Source organism: Scylla paramamosain, chromosome 8 (genome assembly GCF_035594125.1).
Source record: "Scylla paramamosain isolate STU-SP2022 chromosome 8, ASM3559412v1, whole genome shotgun sequence".
NCBI classification, from domain to species: Eukaryota; Metazoa; Arthropoda; class Malacostraca; order Decapoda; family Portunidae; genus Scylla; species Scylla paramamosain.
The window spans coordinates 16724540-16746957 of NC_087158.1; the positions used below are offsets into that span (position 1 = coordinate 16724540).

The window sequence follows — 22418 nt, forward strand, 5'->3', positions numbered from 1 at the left end:
AGCTTCTTTTTTATTTGTTATCTTTGATAGCATTACTATATGCAAAAATAAATACGATGACGCGGAAAAGTTAAAATGAAAATAAACTTGGGTCTGAGTGGCAATGGAAGGCCACGGCACCTACCATGAGTGAGGGGACGTGTGGTGAGACGCAGCAGGGGATCGGCCACAGTGTTCTCCGCTACCTCCACCACGTACTGCGGCTGCTCGAACTCCACCGGTCCGTCCCCCACCAGTTTGGTCACTGTAACAAACAGATAAGAACAATAAACAAACATATCTCACACATGTGCTTATACTGACCTTCCTACCAGCAAGAACTTTGAATTGTATCCCAAGTCTCCAAGCTCCCATGTAGACGAGCCAGATGATGATGATTCCTTGCAAATCTGAGTCAAGAAGTGAAAAAGAGTTAAGTTCCATTGGATTCTGGTTTTCTGTTCATTTTACTACGAAATCTACTTTCTATATGTAGTGACTGGAACATGACAACCATCATGGTCCCAACCTCTGAGACACTGTCCTGTTCTCCTAGTCAAAGGTTCGATTCCCAGGAAAAGCCTCCCATGGCCAAAGATTTAAAGTATTACACTGGTGGTAATGGTTAAGGTGTCCATTGATTTATGATATTATGGTAGTGTTTGTGTGCGTAGGTGTGAGAGGGGGGGAAACGAACGCCCCACGTTCTTTCCGTAGCTCAACCTTAAAGAGAATGGAAGTCTAACGTGTTCACAATATAAAAGAAACAAACACCAGACATTTATCCATAGGTATATGTATAGGGAGAGAGCCGTGTAGTGACCGGGAGTACAAGGGACCCAAAATGATCATTGGACCTGGCGATCATTAGGCCTGACGCTTTAACGACTGCGGCCTCTCATCACTTCAGAATAGTGTCTCAATTCGTATGAATTCCGAAGGGTGGCATTACATTTAGCCAAAATTTGAATGGAATTCTGTATTGATATGAATCATTGTTGACTAAACCACTCGACCAGAGGCGACTGAAACAATGAGAAATAGGTCAATGACAATATAATCAAAGGGCAATTGAACCAATGACAACTGAACCAGTTCATAACTATTTCATTGGACATTGATTGAACTCACTGACAAGTAAATCAGTGGGCAACTTAACCATTTCAGTGAGAACATTGTACCAAATGGTATAAAATATGGACCAGTGAAGAGCTGTCCAGTCATCACTGTGAATGATGATAGCTTAAAGGTATGTGTGTGTGTGTGTGTGTGTGTGTGTGTGTGTGTGTGTGTGTGTGTGTGTGTGTGTGTGCAATCACTTAGCCAAATCCATGTATTCAATATAATCTTTAAACTTTCCATTCATCATTCAACTTTTTTTTTCTACACCTGTTATCCAACAATCTCTTTAAATGCTCTCTCGTTGCGGTAATATTCTCAGTTGTCTATTTCTACAATATCAGTGAAACTGTCAGTTCCCGCTCTCTTTATTTTTCAGATACTTCAGACTCTTTCGTTCTTTGTTTTTATATAACCCTACAGGCTTCAAGGCTTTTTTTCCCACTATGTCACACTTCACTCTAATCTACTCTTAATATATAACATTATAAAGTCAAGAAGCTGGGTTTCTTCAGGTCTATTTAAGGAACAAAGTCTAATTAGGCTTCATCAAGTATATTAGTTTTTATAGATTTATTAAAAAAAAAAAATACTAGACGGGTTTTTTATTCGACTACATTTACGGATAGATTTTCAGTGCTTTCTTGGAACTTAAGCATGTTCATGGAACGCATTGCATTGTGAACCCAAAGGTCTAATGGTCAGTCATCACAAAAATCACGTCCGCCTTCTTTCACACATTGTCGATGTACTTTTTTTTTTCACACATTTTCGATGTACTTTCTTTTTTTTTTAAGATAAATTTCCTGGGCTTGCAATTTTCATTATGTATGATTTGCTACTGAAGACTAGTTTTTTCGTATCACCGGCAAGCAAAATGTGTTCTTTCTCCACAGTGTATTTGACAGTAAAGTTATTTCAATATCATGTACATGACGACATTTGAATGACCTCACACTGTGCTTCTGTCTGATCCATGAACTTCAGTAGTAATTCCTATCACAAGAGAATTAGTAGAAAAGTACATATGACATAATGAAGAACGGAAAATACTTTCCATCTGAACCGGTACCTGGTTTAAAAAACACAGCAAGGCGAGACATCCTGCGTAGCGAACAGAAGGAACTATGTACCATTGCTTCACCAAACCGTCAATATGAGAAAATTTTTGTGTGTATGGTAATATATGGAGCTAACATCTATACACACCAAGTCTCTAGAAAATAGCTATGATAAAATGAGAAAGAAAAAAAAAACTATGTCAACCTGAATGTTTAGACTGAGGTGACGGCAGGCTTCCTGTTCTAAAATACAAAAATATTGTTTTCTTTGTAATTATTATTCCTGGAAAACTATGAATGAAAGCCTCTAACTGAACAATTAAACGATCTGGAATGTTTCCCACTGAAGGAACAGTCTAGGAAGGTTGTGTGTATTCCTGACCCAAAGGAGATCAGTGTTCCCGATCATAGACGAGGAACAAAAATAGTGCAAATCGTTCCATAACAGGAAACATTACGTGGTTTGATTAGTATATAAAGGAGGATGGCTTAAACGTAATCACATCTTTCCATAAATCAGAGCTACAAACAATGGAATCACTGTATATTTCAGAATAGAAGCCAAAATTTAACAAATATTCCATCAATCTGCACAATGTGACTATTAAGCTTGGTATTAATTTATTCCACTCTTTTTTTTTTATTATATCAAAACAAATTCTTTAAAAACAATGCACAGCTATTTTTTTGTGTACACATCTTTCTTGTTCCATGTACATAACGTATTTTCTGTTTCTCTGTCAGTTCACGCTACAGGTAACACTGGTATCCCGCTTACATTTTGCCACATCACTCCAATTGTCTGGTGATGGCAGTTACTGTATTTATAAACGGAGAGAGAGAGAGAGAGAGAGAGAGAGAGAGAGAGAGAGAGAGAGAGAGAGAGAGAGAGAGAGAGAGAGAGAGAGAGAGAGAGACTAATAAGGGGGCACTGCCTCGCCACACACTCCGCCAGCGGGTTAGAAGAATACTGCCGTCGTATTCTCTGCGCGTCGTAAAAGGCGAGTAAAAGAGAGAGAGAGAGAGAGAGAGAGAGAGAGAGAGAGAGAGAGAGAGAGAGAGAGAGAGAGAGAGAGAGAGAGAGAGATCAATGGAACAATGATTGATTCCCTGATAGTTCTACTCCTTTCGAAGATAGTTGCATTGAGAGAGAGAGAGAGAGAGAGAGAGAGAGAGAGAGAGAGAGAGAGAGAGAGAGAGAGAGAGAGAGAGAGAGAGAGAGAGAGAGAGAGAGAGAGAGAGAGAGAGTATATACTATATATACACGTGTGATTAACACAAACTCCCACACTAGTGCTGTGTTAATCACACGTGTATATATAGTAGGATGAGTTCGCTTTTGTATATATTTTCTTCTGTATATTTAAGTATAGGCTTTTTAAATAGCAGCATAAAAAAAACGTGTTGTTTTAAGCCTAATGTAAATTTTAGTTTAGATAAAAAAAATAAAAAAAAGAGAGAGAGAGAGAGAAATGGTGAGGGAGAGATGGCGCGGGAGTGACTGGAACCCCTTATTCATTACTTTTATATGTACATTGAGGCATAGAGTGATTCTTTGTCACGGCCTCTTGCTCTTTTCAAGAGGCAGCTCAGCTATTTAACTAATTACTTATTTACGTATTCTTTTTGTTTATTTATTTTCTATTATTTATTTTATCTATTTATTTGTTTTTTGTGTCCCTCTGATGTAAAATATAACACCATCTTTTTCATATTCGCTACCTGTATCGCATACCAGTAATTTTTTTACGTTATTATGATAATTCCATGAAAAAGCAACATAAAACAAAAAGCGTTACACATTTTCAATTCCGTTCTTGATTTCAACTTGCATTATTTCGATTATTCTTTTATTTTGTTTTGTCATATTGATAACCTACTATAATCTTTTTTTTCTGTTCAGTGATGTATACATTGTACAAAATAAGAGAGATGAAAGAGAATCAAAACTTGAAGAGTGAAGAGGCCACCGTCTGAGCAAAGGGGGAGACAGGCTCACTGAGCCACGGCCCAATCATATACGAGGTTACAAAAGCCACTCAGCTTCGGCTGTTCCAAGCCGAAGCTGTAAAAGTAGCGTTGGCTCCAGTTACAAGCTATAAATAGATGAAGTATGGTAAAGGTTATCACTCTGCGTACCCATTACGCTTGCCTGTAATACACGCTAAGTCGTGACTTCTAACCTGAACCAGAGGATAAACGCTCTACATCACAGACCTCTCATTTGCATACTGATTGAGATCCCCAAAGGACTTTTCAATATAACAATGACGATTATTCGCGACTTCTGACTTGACCTTTAAGGTCAAAAATTTACATAATTGGGATTTCATTTGCATATGCGGTTCGCGTTCCCGAACAGGTTTTCTTTCATAAATTCAGAGCAGATTGAGTCCTGCGCGATAAAAATTGATGAGAAAATTCGTATTTTGTAATGTGTATGATAACTCATCATTGGCCTAATGAAAGAAGCAACTAGACACATTAGACACACGCCCAGTACTTTTCAAAAAATACTTACTAACTTTTTTTATTAGCTGCCTGGAAACACGTCACAATAATACCATTTCGCAAAAAAGGAGTAATCAAATGCCTGTAAAGTTATCCGCCGATATATATATATATATATATATATATATATATATATATATATATATATATATATATATATATATATATATATATATATATATATATATATATATATATATATATATATATATATATATATATATATTGCATATTCTGTACAAGCATTTTACAAAAGTGTTCATGATCAGGATTATTGCATTAGCTGATTCACTGAACCGAAGGAACAAACATTATTTACGGCGCAGTTACTCAACAATTGGCCACATCCATGTCATCAACCAGATGGTGAAAAATGACGCTAACACACAAAACCACAATGCCTGCCTTCCATACACTATGACAACTTTTGTTTTCTGTGAAAGATTCAGCACTCATGAAAGCAGGCAGGAAAAAAATATAGATAGAGGAAATACATGGGAAGATACTGGAAAGTGTCAATAAGAAAAGGACTGCCGGTATAAAGCTACACAAGTTCAGCAGTAAGATACGAATTAAGAAAGATGTCAGATGAGGCGACACTATTTTTCTTGAACTATGGTATTCGTGAAGGTTTAGAATGGGAAGAGTCAAGCACTGGAATGAGACAGAACCTTGCAAGTGCTGAGATTGGCTGATTGGCTAAGATTGTTCTGGTGATGATTTTCAAATAATTGTATATTGGACCATAAAGTTGAAAAGTAGAAAGTTAACTAATTTGAAGTATCTAGTTATTTTCTGGGAGCAGATATTTAGTAAGTCCGAGATCTTGAGAATTCCAGATAAAGATAGCAATGGGCTGAAACGAGTGCTTTTGATCTTCCACTATCACTAAAAGAGAAAGATCGAGTAAATAGGCAGTGCTATCATTAAATTCTAACATGAATAGGAACACTGGATTCTTACATACGTTCTGGAACGAAAACTTTCGTGGCATTAGGAGAATACAGGGAATATTACCTAGCATAATATCTATGTGTCTATCTATTCATCTATATACCAGACCAGCAAACCCACAGGGGGTGACACTGACAAGGTACCGCACATTCACACACGCACACACATCATTTACACTTTTAGCTCCGTCAGCTTCTGGTGGAAAAGGACAGTCTCAAGTAGCCCAGCGTACAACACCCTAGGACCCCAGGCAGAGCACAGCAAGCAGCAAGCGTAATATGGGAAGATAAAAAAGAGCATAATGGATGAGGGAGCACATCAGGGTCAAGGACATATTGACTGCATAAAAAGAAGGACGAGAGCAGAGTGAGCAGAACATTTCATGCACTGAACAGATAACAGCTGAACAATTAGAGGATTGGAATAACAAATTGACAGTGGTAAAAGAAGAAAGGACAGACATAAACCTAGAGTTATAATAAAGACTGTGGTGAGCTGCAATAGATAGGCAGTCAGAAATAAATGAAGGCTGGTGAAGCCTTTGTCCATCAGTGAATTCATGGGGGCAATGATGGTGATAATAATGATATTACGTATGTTCAGAACAAGTACATGCTTAAAAGATAATTATTTTTTTCCCTCTTATATAGAAAATATATAAGAAAACACCAAATGTAACAACAAGTGATTTTCAGCCCGCTCTACGTTGATTTCCAGTCTTTTACAGACATTACTAATCAACGTGTTAAAAGATATGTTCACCAACCAGACTGGCTTCCATGAGTTTTCAATGCTTATTTAATGCACGTTGACGACCAGCCCTGCGTTAGGGTGTTCAGTATATGGCCTCCTTAGTATGCCTTGCACGGCTTTTAAAGCTTCCAAACTTTCACCCACTCGCCAAAAGCTGAAGAAAGGTAAGTAAAGTACGTCGACAAAGCATGTACCTTTTTAGCTATATATTTCCTAAAGTATCCGGTGTACCCCTCGCGGCGTGGAGGAGGTAAACCTTATAGCTCAGTGCTGCAACGTCCTTGCAACTCTCCAACCCATAGGTTACCTTCAAGCAACGCGCGGCAGGCTGGCTTAAAGCCAGATTAGGACGCAGCGTAAATCCTTGCCATTGTCAATGCCGTGCTCATCAAGTGCCCGGCCAGAAACCAACTTCCAATGCAGGCTCAGGCAACAGCAGGAAGTCTTCCTGTATTCCTCTCTCTTACTGCCGCTGAATGAGGGACATAACTAGAAATGCTGCTGTCGATGTAAACTAAATTCGGCATTGATACAATTTTGTGATTTTGTGGCGTGTTGCATTTACTATGATGTTATAGATAATAGAATTTGAATTTTGGTATTTTGTATAGTCTAATCATCTAAATATTATACTTTACTAGTTTCAAAATTATTTTGGAAGTTGCTATTATGGCCAGAATTGCCAAGAGAATGCGTGAATACAGTGTTAATTTGCTTACTGGAATGGGTGTAGGGCATTTCTTAAACGAGAAGCGGCCCGCGCCAAGTGCACCCTTACTTATGGATAATTCCATTTGTAGAGTGGTTCAATAACGTAACTAGAATGGCGCGGCAATCTTGCGGGGGACATTAGGTAGGCCTTGAGTTCCAATCTTGATGATATCTGCAGCAGTATCATTATCAGTATCGATAAGCGTGCCGCAGTGAACACAGCTGACTGAAAGCTTCCATGTCACGTGCTGGCTTGAAATGTTGTTTGCTCTTGGGCACGCGGCAACTTTCATCTTTCACTTAGTGCTTGTCACTAGTAATGATTACTATGTGTGTGTGTGTGTGTGTGTGTGTGTGTGTGTGTGTGTGTGTGTGTGTGTGTGTGTGTAAAAATACATATACAAATAAAAAAAATAATAATGACAATTTTAATAATAAAAATAATGATGTAATGGAATATGAAGTTATGTTTAGGTGAGTGAGTGGGTCTTTCATTTTGAGCGGCATGGCCTGACCCAACTGTTATGCTATATACAAGTTTTGATCTTCGGAGGTATCACGACTTCTAGTACATGGTCTCAGCCGCCAGGTGTCCATAGTGCCATCTCTCAGCAATGTGGACGAAGGGTTAAGAGTAACCAGTAATAAATTATAATTTTCTCTCATTTATGAGTTGAAACTGTACTTTAGTAAATTTTCATTATCCACTGTATATGGTAATGCTAAAAGTGTTATCTTCGCTGAGAACAAAAACAACATTTAAAAGATCATATAAAAGATTCCCACAGAGAGCCCTGTTCACACGTTAAAACAGCCAATTCTTGCAGAAAAGACAAAGAAACTATACATGTAAAGGAAACACATATCAGTGTCCGTAACTACTGAAGTAGCGGTACACTGTGTGTGTGTGTGTGTGTGTGTGTGTGTGTGTGTGTGTGTGTGTGTGTGTAGATTGTCATCCCAAGGGGTTGGCTTGGGCCTTTAAGCCTAGGAGGCGGCCCAGATTGAACGGTACACTAAGGGTACACTAGGGTGGCATACTTAGGTACAATCCTGTCAAGCTGCCAGACGCATGAATTATAATCTTCATTATAAAAGCGCGGGCCGTCAACAATAACCAAACAGGGTGAAGAAGACTGTGGTTGTGTGCTGTGGCAGACTACAAGTCTAATTTAAGGAAAAAGCTGAAATTATCCATTTATGGCTGAAGTAAATATAAGAAAGGACAGCTTTGTACTACTCAGCTTTATAGAGTACACTTCACCCTGTACGATGTTCCGTTATACGATATTTCGTTTATACGATTGATCGCCTTTCATTAGGCGATGTTTTACGCTCGCCATTACGATCGTTGATCTGTAACTTGTAGAAAGTGAAAAGGTGTCTCACATATGGTTTCTTAGTAACTATTTGTTGAAACCTGGTATGTTTCATGTATCCTTCATATGTTGATAATTGAACAAGGTAAACCTAAATTTGCACTGGGCATGCACAAATGCCTTACAGCAACTCATGAACTAAAACAGAGTCAAAAATCGAATCTAGCAGGCAATTTTGGCCGAAAATGCTTATATGAATCAGCAAGCAAAATTCAGATTCTTCCTGCACACGCCCAAATCACATGATGAAACTTTTGAAATGATGCGCTTAGTTTTCGGCAATTTTAATCCACTAAATTTTGTCTCAGCGGAGAGAATACTGTACAGAGCAGAGCTTCGTCCCTCGCAAAGTTTCGAGTTACAGCGAGTTGAAGTTAAATGTTATGTTGGGTGTCTCCGAGCATCACGATTTAAACTCGTCATATCTATTTCTTTTCGTTTTTTTTTTTCTTTCTTCTGATATATCCTAAAATAGTACAGTTCAAAAGTTTCAAAATAAGACCCAAATGATCTTCCTACGATCAGTAGTTTGCTACGAGTGATGTAAAAAATGAAGATGTGGTCAGTATTTAGGCATTTTCACTTATTAAATGTAATCGCGGTGAAATTCAATGCATACCATTGCACGCAAAGTTCAGTGCATCATCGACTGATATGTGTAGCAGACCCTCGACTCGAGAATAGTTTTGAGTTATAGGGAGCTGAAGTCGGTAGTAGCCTTGCAAGGCTTCATAGACGGCGCATCACACCCCGGCCTTCCCTTCACCGAGGACTCATTCAGGTGTTTCGGTGACATTTGTTTTTAATCCACTTGAAGAACGAACTGGAATCAAACGTAGAATGATCTCTCCCGCCATTTCCACACACTGCCTCCTCGGCCAACGCCTTCCAATCTATACATTTTATTAACGTTTTGTTATTGGTAATTCATCCTTCGATTTTCACCTTTACTCTTTTGATTCAGCGTTTCTGAAGTTTTCTAGTTATTATCGTTCTTACGCCATAATTTCAAATGCAAACTGGACATCAAACACGCCTTATTTACTAACAATGTGTGTGGTTGTGTATTCTTTCTGAAGAGACGCAGTTCTCAAGGCACTTCAAGAGGAAAACTGAATATATTTAACACAAGTATCAATATTTCCTCCTAGTGTTGTTCCATAAAAAAAGTGCAGTATGTAGTTTGAAATTTTAATTCAGGAAAGTTCACGTAATTTTTTTTTTAAGACGCAACTTCAAGCTCACCGACATAAAACGTAGGGACGGTGTAAAAGCCCTCCAGGCGCGGTCAACTTCGCGAAAGGCAGAGGAGGAGGAGTTGGGGAGGGGAACAAAGTATAAAGACTACACACTCTATACATTATGAAGGAGAACCACGAGGACAAAGGTTCATGAGGACGAAGAAAACGAAAGTCACTAACTTCCTCATAATTACAGTCAGCAATAATAATAAGAATAGCAAGAGATGCATGATGATGATGATGATGATGATGATAGGAGGAGGAGGAGGAGGAGGAGGAGGAGGAGGAGGAGGAGGAGGAGGAGGAGGAGGAGGGGAAGGGGAAGGAGGAGAAGGAAGAGGAGGAGAAGAGGGAGGAGGAGGAAGAGAAAGAGAAGCTGGACAGGAATACAAAGGAATACAAAGGTAAGCCAAACAGCAACAGACCTTTTGGTCCTTGCAAGGCTGTTTGGTAACTACTTCTAACTAGCTACAGGGAAGAGAGACAGGACAGCATAGCATAAGGCTCCTCCCCACCCACCACTCCCTCCAGCTTGCGCTGGGATGGAAATAGTTGGGAAAAGTACCATGCAGTATTGATAAACTGACATGGAATTTTCATAGGAAAGGATGAAAGGAAGTTCTACTATTCACCCTACGGTGAATTCTATACGCCTATATGAAAGTTACAATATACAATTTATAATAAAACTGGTGTCTGTAAAATAAGAATTTATTAGTGAATTTAGTAATTATTCCGACAAGAAGAGAGCTTGTTGGAGATTTGCTTTAAATATTTGTCTATTTTATTTTTGAATGATTCAGTAGTATTGCTGTTCACAATTTCTGCAGGAAGTTTATTCCATATATTTACTATACGATTAAAGAAAAAATGTTTGGCCTCGAGGGATTTAAAACGTTTGGGTATAATCTTGAAATCCATTATTTCTTGTTAGGTTAGAATGATCAATGATAAAATATCTATGTGCATCAATGTTACTATATCCTTTGAAAATTTTGAACACTTCAATTAGGTCTCCTCTTATCCTGCGCTTTGTTAGACTTTATAAATAGGTTTAGTTCTTCCAGTCGTTCCTCATACTTCTTATTACGCAATCTTGGAATAATCTTTGTGACTCTGCGCTGTATCTTTTCTAGTTTTTCAATGTTTTTTTTTTTGTAGTATGTGACCAGAACTGTACACGATATTCTAGACGAGGGCACACCAATGAGTTATATAAGGCAAGTATAACCTTTTCTGATTTAAATTCAAAGGTTCTTCCAATGAACCCTACTAATTCATTTGCCGTCTTTACTGTTTCTATGTAGTGTTGACTCGGCTTTAGGTCGTTTGACACAACGACACCAACATCTTTTTCTTTATCAACGCTTGACATCGGCATGTTATTCATTACATATCTCGCCTGAACATTGTTGCTTCCGATATGTAGAATATCTCATTTGCCATTTTTCTGCCCAGCTTGTTAGTTTATTGAGGTCACACTGCAGTTCCTGCCATTGTGACACAGACGTTACTCTATTTGTTACTTTGGTGTCGTCTGCAAATTTACTTATTTTACAATTTATCCCTTCATCAATATCATTAATGTACATTATAAAAAGTACTGGTCCTAATATAGAGCCTTGAGGAACGCCGCTATTTACCTTTTGCCACTCTGACTCTTTTCCATTTATCACAACACTCTGTTTTCTGTCAGAGAGCCAGTCTCTCAGCCATTTCAGGGTGTTTCCGGCAATGCCGTGAGCTTTTACCTTACTGATGAGTCTCTTATGGAGAACAGTGTCGAAAGCTTTCTGGAAATCAAGGTAGATAATATCAACAGCTTTTGTCTCGTCATACGAGTTAAATACTTCATAAAAGAAGTCTAATAAGTTCGTTAAGCAGGAACGCTTGGTTCTGAAACCGTGTTGCGAATCCTTTATGATCTTATTTTCTTCTAAATATTTGACAGTTTTATCTCTGATTATTGTTTCCATCAGCTTGCACACTACTGAAGTGAGACTGATCGGTCTGTAATTGGCTGGGAGAGATTTATTTCCTTTTTAAACAGTGGCGTGACATTTGCTAGTTTCCATTCGTGGGGAAGGAGGAGGAGGAGGAGGAGAAGGAGGAGGAGGAGGTGGAGGAGGAGGAGGAGGAGGAGGTAGACGGGAAGGATAAGGTAGACGGGAAGGAGGAGGTAGACACGGAAGAGGAAGTAGATGGGGAGGACAGGAAAAAGGAGTAGGAGTGGAGGGGGAGGAGAATGAGGCGAAATGAGAAAAAGAGAAGGAAAAGGAGTAGGAATGGAAGGGGAGGAGAATAAGGCGACCAGAGAAAAAAGAGAAGCTGTGAAGGGTGAAAAGGAATAGGACGAGGAGGAGGTAAATCAAATATTACTATAAACGCGACATGAAGAACCAAAGGGAGGCGTATTGAAGCATCGCGGGATTACTCGTCTTGCTGCTTTTTTTTTTTTTTTTAAGTGTACATACTTGCTTTATGATCTTATGTAATGGTCTGAACACTTTCCAGTATCTCTTGATAAATAAACCAGCACAAATTAAGTAACATATTCACTAACTAAATAACTAAATAGCACAAAAAGAAAAAAAGATAATTGAAGTAAAGATACTAAAAAAAAAAAAAATAACAAGCGAAAACAATAAACGAATTCTGGAAAACGTTGATAAAGTATTGGAATGTCTCTGTACAAAGGGGGACAACATATAAAATTCTAGACACATAAAAAAAAGGTAAATTAAATCCTTTCCAATTAGGAATCTTACGTAATGGAAACAAATGTGTAGATGTTTTATACTCGTATATTCTAATATTGTTCTTCGCTCAAATGAGAAATTTAAGGGTCGTATTCTTAACAAACTATACTGATAATTATTGAGGTTTTTTAGGATGTTTTCCAGTGACACAAATGAATATTCAGCATCATCAATAAGAAAACACCCACGAAAATCCATCTTATCACCTTTGTACCCTTAGAAAATAATCCTGATGAGGGAACGAAATATTCAGGTTACAGGCCCAAAATACTTGTTTACACTCTGGGTCAGCTTGAGTTTAAGGTTCGGGAACCCATTCATCTGGACCCGACCATCCGTAAACTCTCACACACACACACAAAAAAAAAATAAAATAAATAAATAAATAAATAAAAATAAATAAATGGAATAAATAAAAAATAAAATAAAATAAAAAAAATAAAAAAGCTACAGGAGGAGGAGGAGGAGGGAGGAGAAGAAGGTGGAGGAAGAGGAGAGAGGAGGAGGAGGAGGAGGAGGAGGAGGAGGAGGAGGAGGAGGAGGAGGAGGAGAAGGAGGAGGAGGAGTAGGAGGAGTAAGAGGAGGAAGAGGAGGAGGAGGAGGAGGAGGAGGAGGAGTAAGAGGAGTAGGAGGAGTAAGAGGAGGAAGAGGAGGAGGAGGAGGAGGAGGAGGAGGAGTAAGAGGAAGTGCTGTCGGTTGCATAGTAAAAAGTAGACGCCGTGATGATGGTAGAGATGAAATTGATGGTACAGATCGCGGTAGTGATGATGGTGACAGTAGTAGTGGTGGGGTGTGTGGTGGTTGTACAACTGTGATAGTGGTGGTGCGATGTTGTGGTGATGAGATGTTGGTGATACTGGAGATGAGAGTGGCAGTGCTGATAGTGCTGATGGTGATACTGGAGGTGCTAGGATGAGAGTGATAGTGCTGATGGTGATACTATTATAGTTGTGTTAGTTTCAGAGTTGAGTTGAAGGTGGTGGTGATGGCGGTGGCAAGAGAGGTGACGGTAGCTGTAGTGGTGGTGGTTTTGATAGTAATGGTGGTGCTGATGATGGTTTTCCTGTTGCTGAAGGTGATGACATTGGTGGCTATAGTGATGGTGGCAGTGGGGAAAGTACTGGTGATGTGACAGTGACAGTGGCGGCGATGGTTCAGTGACTGGGGCTGTGCCTGAGAAGATGGTGGTGGTGGTGGTGGTGGGGGTGGTGGTGGTAAGTAGAGGTGATGCTGAGCTGGTGGTGGTGGTGGTGGTGGTGGTGGTGGTGATGTTACCGATGTTGGTGGTTGGTGGTGGTGGTGGTGGTGGTGATAGTAGTGGCGGTAGGGACAGCGGGAAGAAGGCTGAAGGACTCTTTTAATGTTATTAAGATGGGAAAAGGTGTAATGAAGGAGGAGGAAGAGGAGGAGGATGGGAAAATATAATGACTCCAGACTATCGTACTGTAATTATAATGTCATTTGGAGATGACATTTATGTACATAGGTGTTCTTAATCTCTCTCTCTCTCTCTCTCTCTCTCTCTCTCTCTCTCTCTCTCTCCTCTCTCTCTCTCTCTCTCTCTCTCTCTCTCTCTCTCTCTCTCTCTCTCCTCGGGGGCTTAACACAAATTGCATCACGTATGAGATGCACAAGAACATCATATTCTGGGTGGACTGAGAAAATAGTGTATGTTTACTTAATTTAAATAAACATACACCGTTTTCGTATTTGCCATGGTATGAGTTGGATTGTAAGTTTGCAGTAAGCCTGCTTCCTTAGAGAGTGAGAAACGACACGTGGCGGTTGGAGGAGAGGATACAGTGACACTGGATGAGGAGGAAGAGGAAGGAAGGTGAACAGTGAACAGATATGTGAGAGGAGTGTAAGGGTGAGTGCACCAGGGGCCAGAGTGGAAGGGATGGGAGGGAGAGATTAATATGTTAGCAAATAATGTACGGTATGATATTTACAGTAGGATAGTAGACGACCTTTAAAACAATAGATTTTATTACCAGAACAATGATTCGCCACTAGTACGTGAAGAGCGTGCGCATGTAAAAATGAAAAAAAATTGAGATATTTTTTTCTCTATGATGAGGAGTATTACTGACGCATTCCAGGTAAGATTGCTGTCGCTAAGTATATATATATATATATATATATATATATATATATATATATATATATATATATATATATATATATATATATATATATATATATATATATATATATATATATATATATATATATATATAGGTAACAAAGTCTTGATCAAAGCAACACCTCTTCAAAGTATTTTTGATGTATTAAAAACTATTGTCATGTAAAAATCTGCAGGAAATGCTTCATTCCACTCCTTGGAGGAACCTCCTCCATCTCGGATAAGTTACGTCGAGTGCTGTGAAACTGCAGTTAACAATCATGTTTCGGTATTGGCCTTTTAACAGTGAAGAGCTTTCCAATATATATATATATATATATATATATATATATATATATATATATATATATATATATATATATATATATATATATATATATATATATATATATATATATATATGTGTGTGTGTGTGTGTGTGTGTGTGTGTGTGTGTGTGTGTGTGTGTGTGTAAAGGGCATCAATATTTTTCCGAAAAGTAACAAAATTTCTGACAAACAGAAACGAACCCAACAAAGGTGGCGTAGTTGTAAACAAATAACACCGCAAAAGAAAAGACACAAGAAAGCAGGCTGGTGTGCAGGGCTGTGCGCACCGGAGGGAGGCAGAAGCAGCCCCGTAAGGATGACAGATGAGGAAGAATACTCAAGAGGACAGCGGCAAGGCGAGTGGGAAGGAGAAAGAGACGCAAAAGAGGAAACTTTTAAGTTCAAAGTAACCGTGTTGGATGCGTGGACAGGCGTAACACTCACTTCAGCCTTCTCCAGGAAAACAACAGAGGTGGGTGATCAAATAAAGTGTCCCTGCAACCCCGCCACACAGCCGCCACACACCTTTTTCTTTCTACTGTTTGTCATGCACTATTTCTTTAAATGCAGTCCATTGTGATGGTTTCTTAAGTTTTACAGGTTATCTTACATGAAGATTTCTTATTCTATTATACACATTACTTTACTTATTTAAGAACATAAAAAATAAGAAGACTGCAAAAAAATGTGCAGTGTTTCTACACAAAGCAGCTCCTGGATACTTAAGCCCTGCCATCTCTCATCCTTATCCATAAGTTTATCTAAACGCTCGCTATTATTTGAAGTCTGCGCATCCATTATGTTTTTATTTAATTCGTTCCATTCATTTTTATTTGTAAAGAAATTATAAAATCACTTTTTAAACCTCTATTTCCTAGCTTATGAACTTGTACAAGTTCTAATTTGTTCTCTAAAGAAGAGAACCTGATTGATTTTGTTGAGGCCTATAAGCCATTTCAGTATTTCAATCACGTAGCTTAAGGAGTTCCAATAAATACAGCCTAAGGCAAGTATTTCAATCCCTGGGTCATCGCAGTCATCCTTCTTTGAACAAGCTAGCTTATTTACATCTGTTCTGTAATAAGGAGACAAGCAGAACTGTACAGCCTTAGGAGGTGCGGCATAACCAAAGCCAATAACCATAGAATCACACCTGCAGTTCTGCTACTTGTGTCCTTTAAAGTTCAGTTATGCAAGATGTCTTCTATTTAAGTGAAGGATACTGCATGTTAATTATGTATATATATATATATATATATATATTATATATATTTATATATATATATATATATATATATATATATATATATATATATATATATATATATATATATATATATATATATATATATATATATTATTTTTTATTTTATCTTTTTTTTACGTATGAATGGTTCTTGCCTAGGGCAACAAAAAGCACAAAGGCCCACAGAAGGTACCAGTCCCTAAGGAGTATAGTCTGAAAAGGGATTCCAGATTTGAGAACTGTCATAAAACCTTCCTTATAGAATAGTTCAAATAAAAAGATAAGAAATACAGAAGCAGGCAGGGAATTCCAAAGTTATTCCAAAGTTAACTAGCATTTACCATTTTCTCCTCTCTGGGAGTAATGTAATCTAAAATGGATACCTAAAGAATCCAAGGAACAGATTTGTTCCGTTTTCATTCCACTTGTCATTGCTCTGAAAGCATTCTACTGTTAAGCCACTTTTTAAATCCACTTTAAATTTTTTACCTTCCACTTCCGTAAGCCTAACGATTTCATAATAATCTTCGATTGGGAAGTCCATCAACGGGCTTGTTTAAATCGAGATATATAACATAATTATCATCATTATTCGCCGCCTCATATGCCTCATATACTCGTACCTACAGAAAACAAAGTTTATTAGACATGACTTATGATTTGTGAATCGAGTGTTCACATCTAGCATATAATCATGAAAAGGTTATTAATATCTCTACTAATAAAACAGTTGAACTACAAAATTTCTTCAGACAACTACGAAGACGTCACTCAAATCTTTAAATGATATAAATATTTCTTGTGTTCAGCTCTTTTTATTTACTACTCGAGCTGCCTCATAGATTACCCTATCTAACTTTCATTTCGCTAACAGCCAACCCCTACATGAAATTGCTAACAGCCAATCCCTACATGTAATTATTGTGTTGGCGGCTCTTGCTTTGACTTCTCCCCAGGCTTCTGACGGCGATGTGTCAACGAAGAAACGTAATGACTTTAAGCGCAATGACCTACTGGAAACAAACATAATTTCATGATGAACGTGTGTGTGTGTGTGTGTGTGTGTGTGTTAAACACCTGGATGTTAAAAATGTTGAAATACAAATACGTAACTCAGTAAACCATTATCGGCTAAAATAATATGGAAAAAGTATATCCTCACTTCAGCTCAATCAGAGCATAAGGGAAAGGTTTTGACCAACTATAATTGCTTCATAATTATGTTGTTTTAATGTCTGATCATTTGTCTGGATGCCACATCTCTCTCTCTCTCTCTCTCTCTCTCTCTCTCTCTCTCTCTCTCTCTCTCTCTCTCTCTCTCTCTCTCTCTCTCTCTCTCTCTCTCTCTCTCTCTCTCTCTCTCTCTCTCTCTCTCTCTGTGTGTGTGTGTGTGTGTGTGTGTGTGTGTGTGTGTGTGTGTGTGTGTGTGTATTTTTGTAATCTGATCATCCCTTACCAGAACGTTAATCTGTCTGCCGCGGTGACTGCCAGATTTAAAAGACTACTCAGCGGAACACTCCGGGATTTGAGAAGAAAAGGCTGCTAGGTGAGTGACAGTCACATTCATGCAAGAGTTATGTCGTAACACTTGACAATGATCAAGAATTGTATCGCACACCAACGCCAGGAGACCTTCGTTCATCTCTTAATCTTGCTGCACACAATCCTAATTCATTGAGAGACAAAGAGAATTGCATACACACGAGGAGTGATATCTGAAAAACCTAATGTCTTTATAATACTGACTGAACCTTGCCTAAACACGCCGCGATAAGCATTATTAAGCTGAGGCAAGAAATTGTTTTCGCACAATGGAGACTACATTTTGTTATATGTAAACAGACCGGAATAAAGGTCATCGAACTCACCAAACAAGGCGTACAAGATTCATGAGATTTTCTTTGTGTTGAACTCGCGGGGAAAAGAAATATGTCCTCTCTGTCCTCCTTGTCTTTTATGCCAGCTAGTTAGTGAAAGATGTCAGCAGTGGGTAGCCTTGTTCTCTTCTATTGTTCTTTTGCAAGTAGTTCAGCAGATACTTCCGATAGAGATCAATAGGTCTGCGGGTATTTATTCTTTTCATGTTACTGTGAAACTCTCTCTCTCTCTCTCTTCTCTCTCTCTCCTTCTCTCTCTCTCTCTCTCTTCTCTCCTCTCTCTCTCCTCTCTCTCTCCCTCTCTCTCTCTCCCTTTCTCTCTCTCTCTGTGCTTTACAATGTAATAAGCACTGAATAAAAATATGGCAGGATATATATTCACTCTCATTATTATCAAAATACAAAAGTGAAGATAACTTTTATGAAATTAAATGTTACGTCCATGGAAGGGAACAAAATTTTCCTTGAATAATTTCATTCCTAAATTATTATTATTATTTTTTTTTTATCTATGTTTTTTTTTTTTTTTTTTTTTAACCTGTGTTGCAGCACATTTTTTGCCTCCGTGAGGACAGCCTTCCCCAAGCTGTGTGTCAGCCCGAGGAATGGCTCCCTTATTGCCGCGACATCCACACAGCACAACGCTTTGACTGCGGCGCTCAGATCCACGATTATACTGGAGTATTACAACGCGATAAGGTTTGTGTACACCACAACAGCGTTGTCTGATAAAACCATATCAGAATAGTTTAATAATACAAGTATAACACTGACAAAACGAACCATTAAAGGGATGATGAGAGGAATTAAATTAAACATCATGCAGAATGATTAAGCATTAGTGTGATAAATGCAAAACTGACTGATTATAGGGCTATAAAACATGAGTATGACACCGTACTGCATAACAATACGCAACCACATAACAGCAGCACGCCGCAGCATGGCACACTAGACACAGCCACGTGCGGCACGCAAACACTTGGCACCAGCGGTACACGCATTCCGCGGCACAAAAATACTCAACATTCCGGAAAATCGCCTAGTTTTTGTCCAATAAACACACACAAACAAACATATATATATATATATATATATATATATATATATATATATATATATATATATATATATATATATATATATATATATATATATATATATATATATATATATATATATATATATATATATATATATATATATATATATATATATATAGATATATATATAATATATATATATAATATTATATGTGTGTGTGTGTGTGTGTGTGTGTGTGTGTGTGTGTGTGTGTGTGTGTGTGTGTGTGTGTGTGTGTGCGCGCGCACGCGCACGCACGCGCGCACACACACACACACACACACACACACACACCCCTAAAGACGCCGCGCACGGACCGGTACAGACTCAGTGCGATTCCCACCATGGTGCGAGCCATCAATCAATAGTATTTCCCTCCTAGATTAGACTTACCTTTAGGATTAATGTTAAGTTCTCCCCACCCCCTATGTACATTTTCAGTTTGTTAACTGCCTAAATAATAAACCGTTTATTATTATTATTATTATTATTGTTACACACACGCACGCACGCACGCACGCACGCGCGCGCGCACACACACACACACACACACACACACACACACACACACACACACACACACACACACCACATTCACATAGGGGGAAGGCGCCCCCACGCACGCACGGACGCACGCCAAAAATGAAAAAAAAAAAAAAAATAAAATAAAAGGACTAGAGAATAGAATGTGAAATACAATCCAGCCGACGCACTTACAGCTTAAAATTCGCTCTGGCAATACACAGGAGGTTTCTCAGGATCAAACGTGATATAACACGTGTATCTTTCAACTAACTGAAAAACTAAATCTGTACAAATGAATAATGCAAAGTCCGCAGTCAAAGTAAAATGCAGATGTTCTGTGTAGTCGTGGATACCACAACCACCACCACCAGCAGCACCACCTGTCAGGCAGGTGACCCTGAGTAGTGCAATGCTCTCCAGAGACGAGTATACTTCAGCCGTCCTGCTCAAAGAGCAACACATTTTTTGTATCGCGTAACATTTATACTGCAACGCCTTTACAGGGCCGTGTAAAACACAAATGCTGCCTCATCTGATGTAAGGACAAACAAGTACACACACATACACACACACACACACACACACCCACACCCACACACACACCCACACCCACACACACACACACACTGCATGCCTCCCCTCCTCCCGCGGCCTCGCTGCACAAGACTTTCTTCTTTCTTTCACCCCTATTCTGTCCACCTCTCTAACGCAAGAGTTAACCAGTATTCTCAATCATTCATCCCTTTCTCTGGTAAACTATGGAACTCCCTGCCTGCTTCTGTATTTCTACCTTCCTATGACTTGAATTCCTTCAAGAGGGAGGTTTCAAGACACTTATTCATCAGTTTTTGACTACTGCTTTGACCCTTTTATGGGACTGGCATTTCAGTGAGCATTTTTTTTTATTGGATTTTTGTTGACCTTGGCCAGTGTCCCTCCTACATAAACACACACACACACACACACACACACACACACACACAAACACATGCGCGCGCACGCACGCACGTACACACACACACACACACACACACACACACACACACACACACACACACACACACACACACACACACACACACACACACACACACACAGCACATAAATTTGCGATTTTGTCCGACCCCGTTTCATTAATGAAGCAGACAGCTCAAGCAGACACTTGCAATCATATATCAGCAGACATGCCATACGACAATGCCACGTAACACGATCTTGCTCTGGTATTGAGTTTCTCTCTTCTCGAGGGACAGGAATCCAGACTCTTAGTCTAAGCAATCCATTATTCGTGACCCCACCTTTAATACTTTAACTTTAACTCTCAAAGTTCATCACACACACCTGTCCCTGCCTCTGTTAACAGACAGGATAGCTCAAATGATGCATCCAGCCCGTCTCACATCATCCGCATTCCTTACCAGATTCTGCCAAAATCGCTAAACACAAGTGAATCTGTGCCGCCCGTTTCGCATCCACTGCAAGTACTCCTGTACCCGCTCTGCATCCACCGCATGTTTTCCCGCACCCGGTGCTCATTTTCTGTCATTTTCAAAGTCGAATATTCACTCGACGCGCGTCCACAACATTTTTTTTGTGTGATACGGTACTGGCGGCGCTGGTGTGTGTGTGTGTGTGTGTGTGTGTGTGTGTGTGTGTGTGTGTGTGTGTGTGTGTGTGTGTGTGTGTGTGTGAGGAGGGGGGGAAAGGAGAGAGTGCACAAGGCGGTTAAATTAAAGGGGTAACGGCAAACAATGCAGCATAACAAGTCCGCACAGAGTTGGAAGCAGAGGAGGAACAAAGTCATTTCTGAACTCATTACAAAAGAATTTTTTTTTCCGAATACTTGATGATGAACCACGCAGGGTGACCTGAAGCAACGACAAATATCTGAGGAGCTTGATAATGACGGAGAGAAGCTATTTTTCTTTCGAGGATCTACAGTAAAAGTAACATCACATAAAATATCATCGAGTTAAAGATGAATTTTCTTATCACGAAACTGTAGGAATCCTTTGAAAAAAAAAAAAAAGATAATAAATAAAAAAAAAAAAAACATTTTGCTTTCGAGGATCTATAAGAAACATCACACAAAACATCGTCGAGTTAAAGTGAATCTTTAGAATAACGAAACTGTAGGATACCTCTGAGTTTAATAATAATAATAATAATGATAATAATAATAATAATAATAATAATAATACACAAATGAGATGTAGGAACGTGACAGCTTGCACGCACGTAACACCGAATACAGACTTAACACAGCTACTGCACCGCCATGAAAGTGTGTCTCTCATGCTTGCTTTGCCTAGAAATTCTCTCCTAATTCGCAATTTTGGAGCTGATCCGAGTGACTCCCTCGTCGGTATATACCCTCTCTGACTGGGCCATCGCCGCTCCCCTCTGAGTGTTCATTTCTCCCAATAAAGCCCCTTAATGTCAAACCCACCTGGAGGCAGCGGCGGCCTGGGGTGCTGGGCAACAGGGTTATGTTTCCCGTAAGTTCCCCCAGGGTGTGGCGCTCATGGCCTAAGTGGATGACAAAGTTGGGGACGGCATGAGGGGAAGTTGGCTAAGAAAGAGAGAGAGAGAGAGAGAGAGAGAGAGAGAGAGAGAGAGAGAGAGAGAGAGAGAGAGAGAGAGAGAGAGAGAGAGAGAGAGAGAGAGAGAGAGAGAGAGAGAGAGAGAGAGAGAGAGAGAGAGGAAGGGAATGAAATGTGTCCCAGGTAAGATAATACATGCAGCCTCCAAAAAGCGACGTTAGTG

General features: G+C 39.1%; 1 protein-coding gene across 6 annotated transcripts in view; it reads right to left on the reverse strand.

The window, feature by feature from the left end:
* Positions 1-22418, reverse strand: part of LOC135102872 (putative neural-cadherin 2) — a 189150-nt gene that overhangs the window by 73751 nt on the left and 92981 nt on the right. For all 6 annotated transcript variants that reach the window (XM_064008466.1, XM_064008463.1, XM_064008465.1 and 3 more), the window contains exon 3: positions 125-244. In XM_064008466.1, coding sequence (XP_063864536.1) covers positions 125-244 — 120 coding nt within the window. The remainder of the gene's footprint in view (positions 1-124; positions 245-22418) is intronic.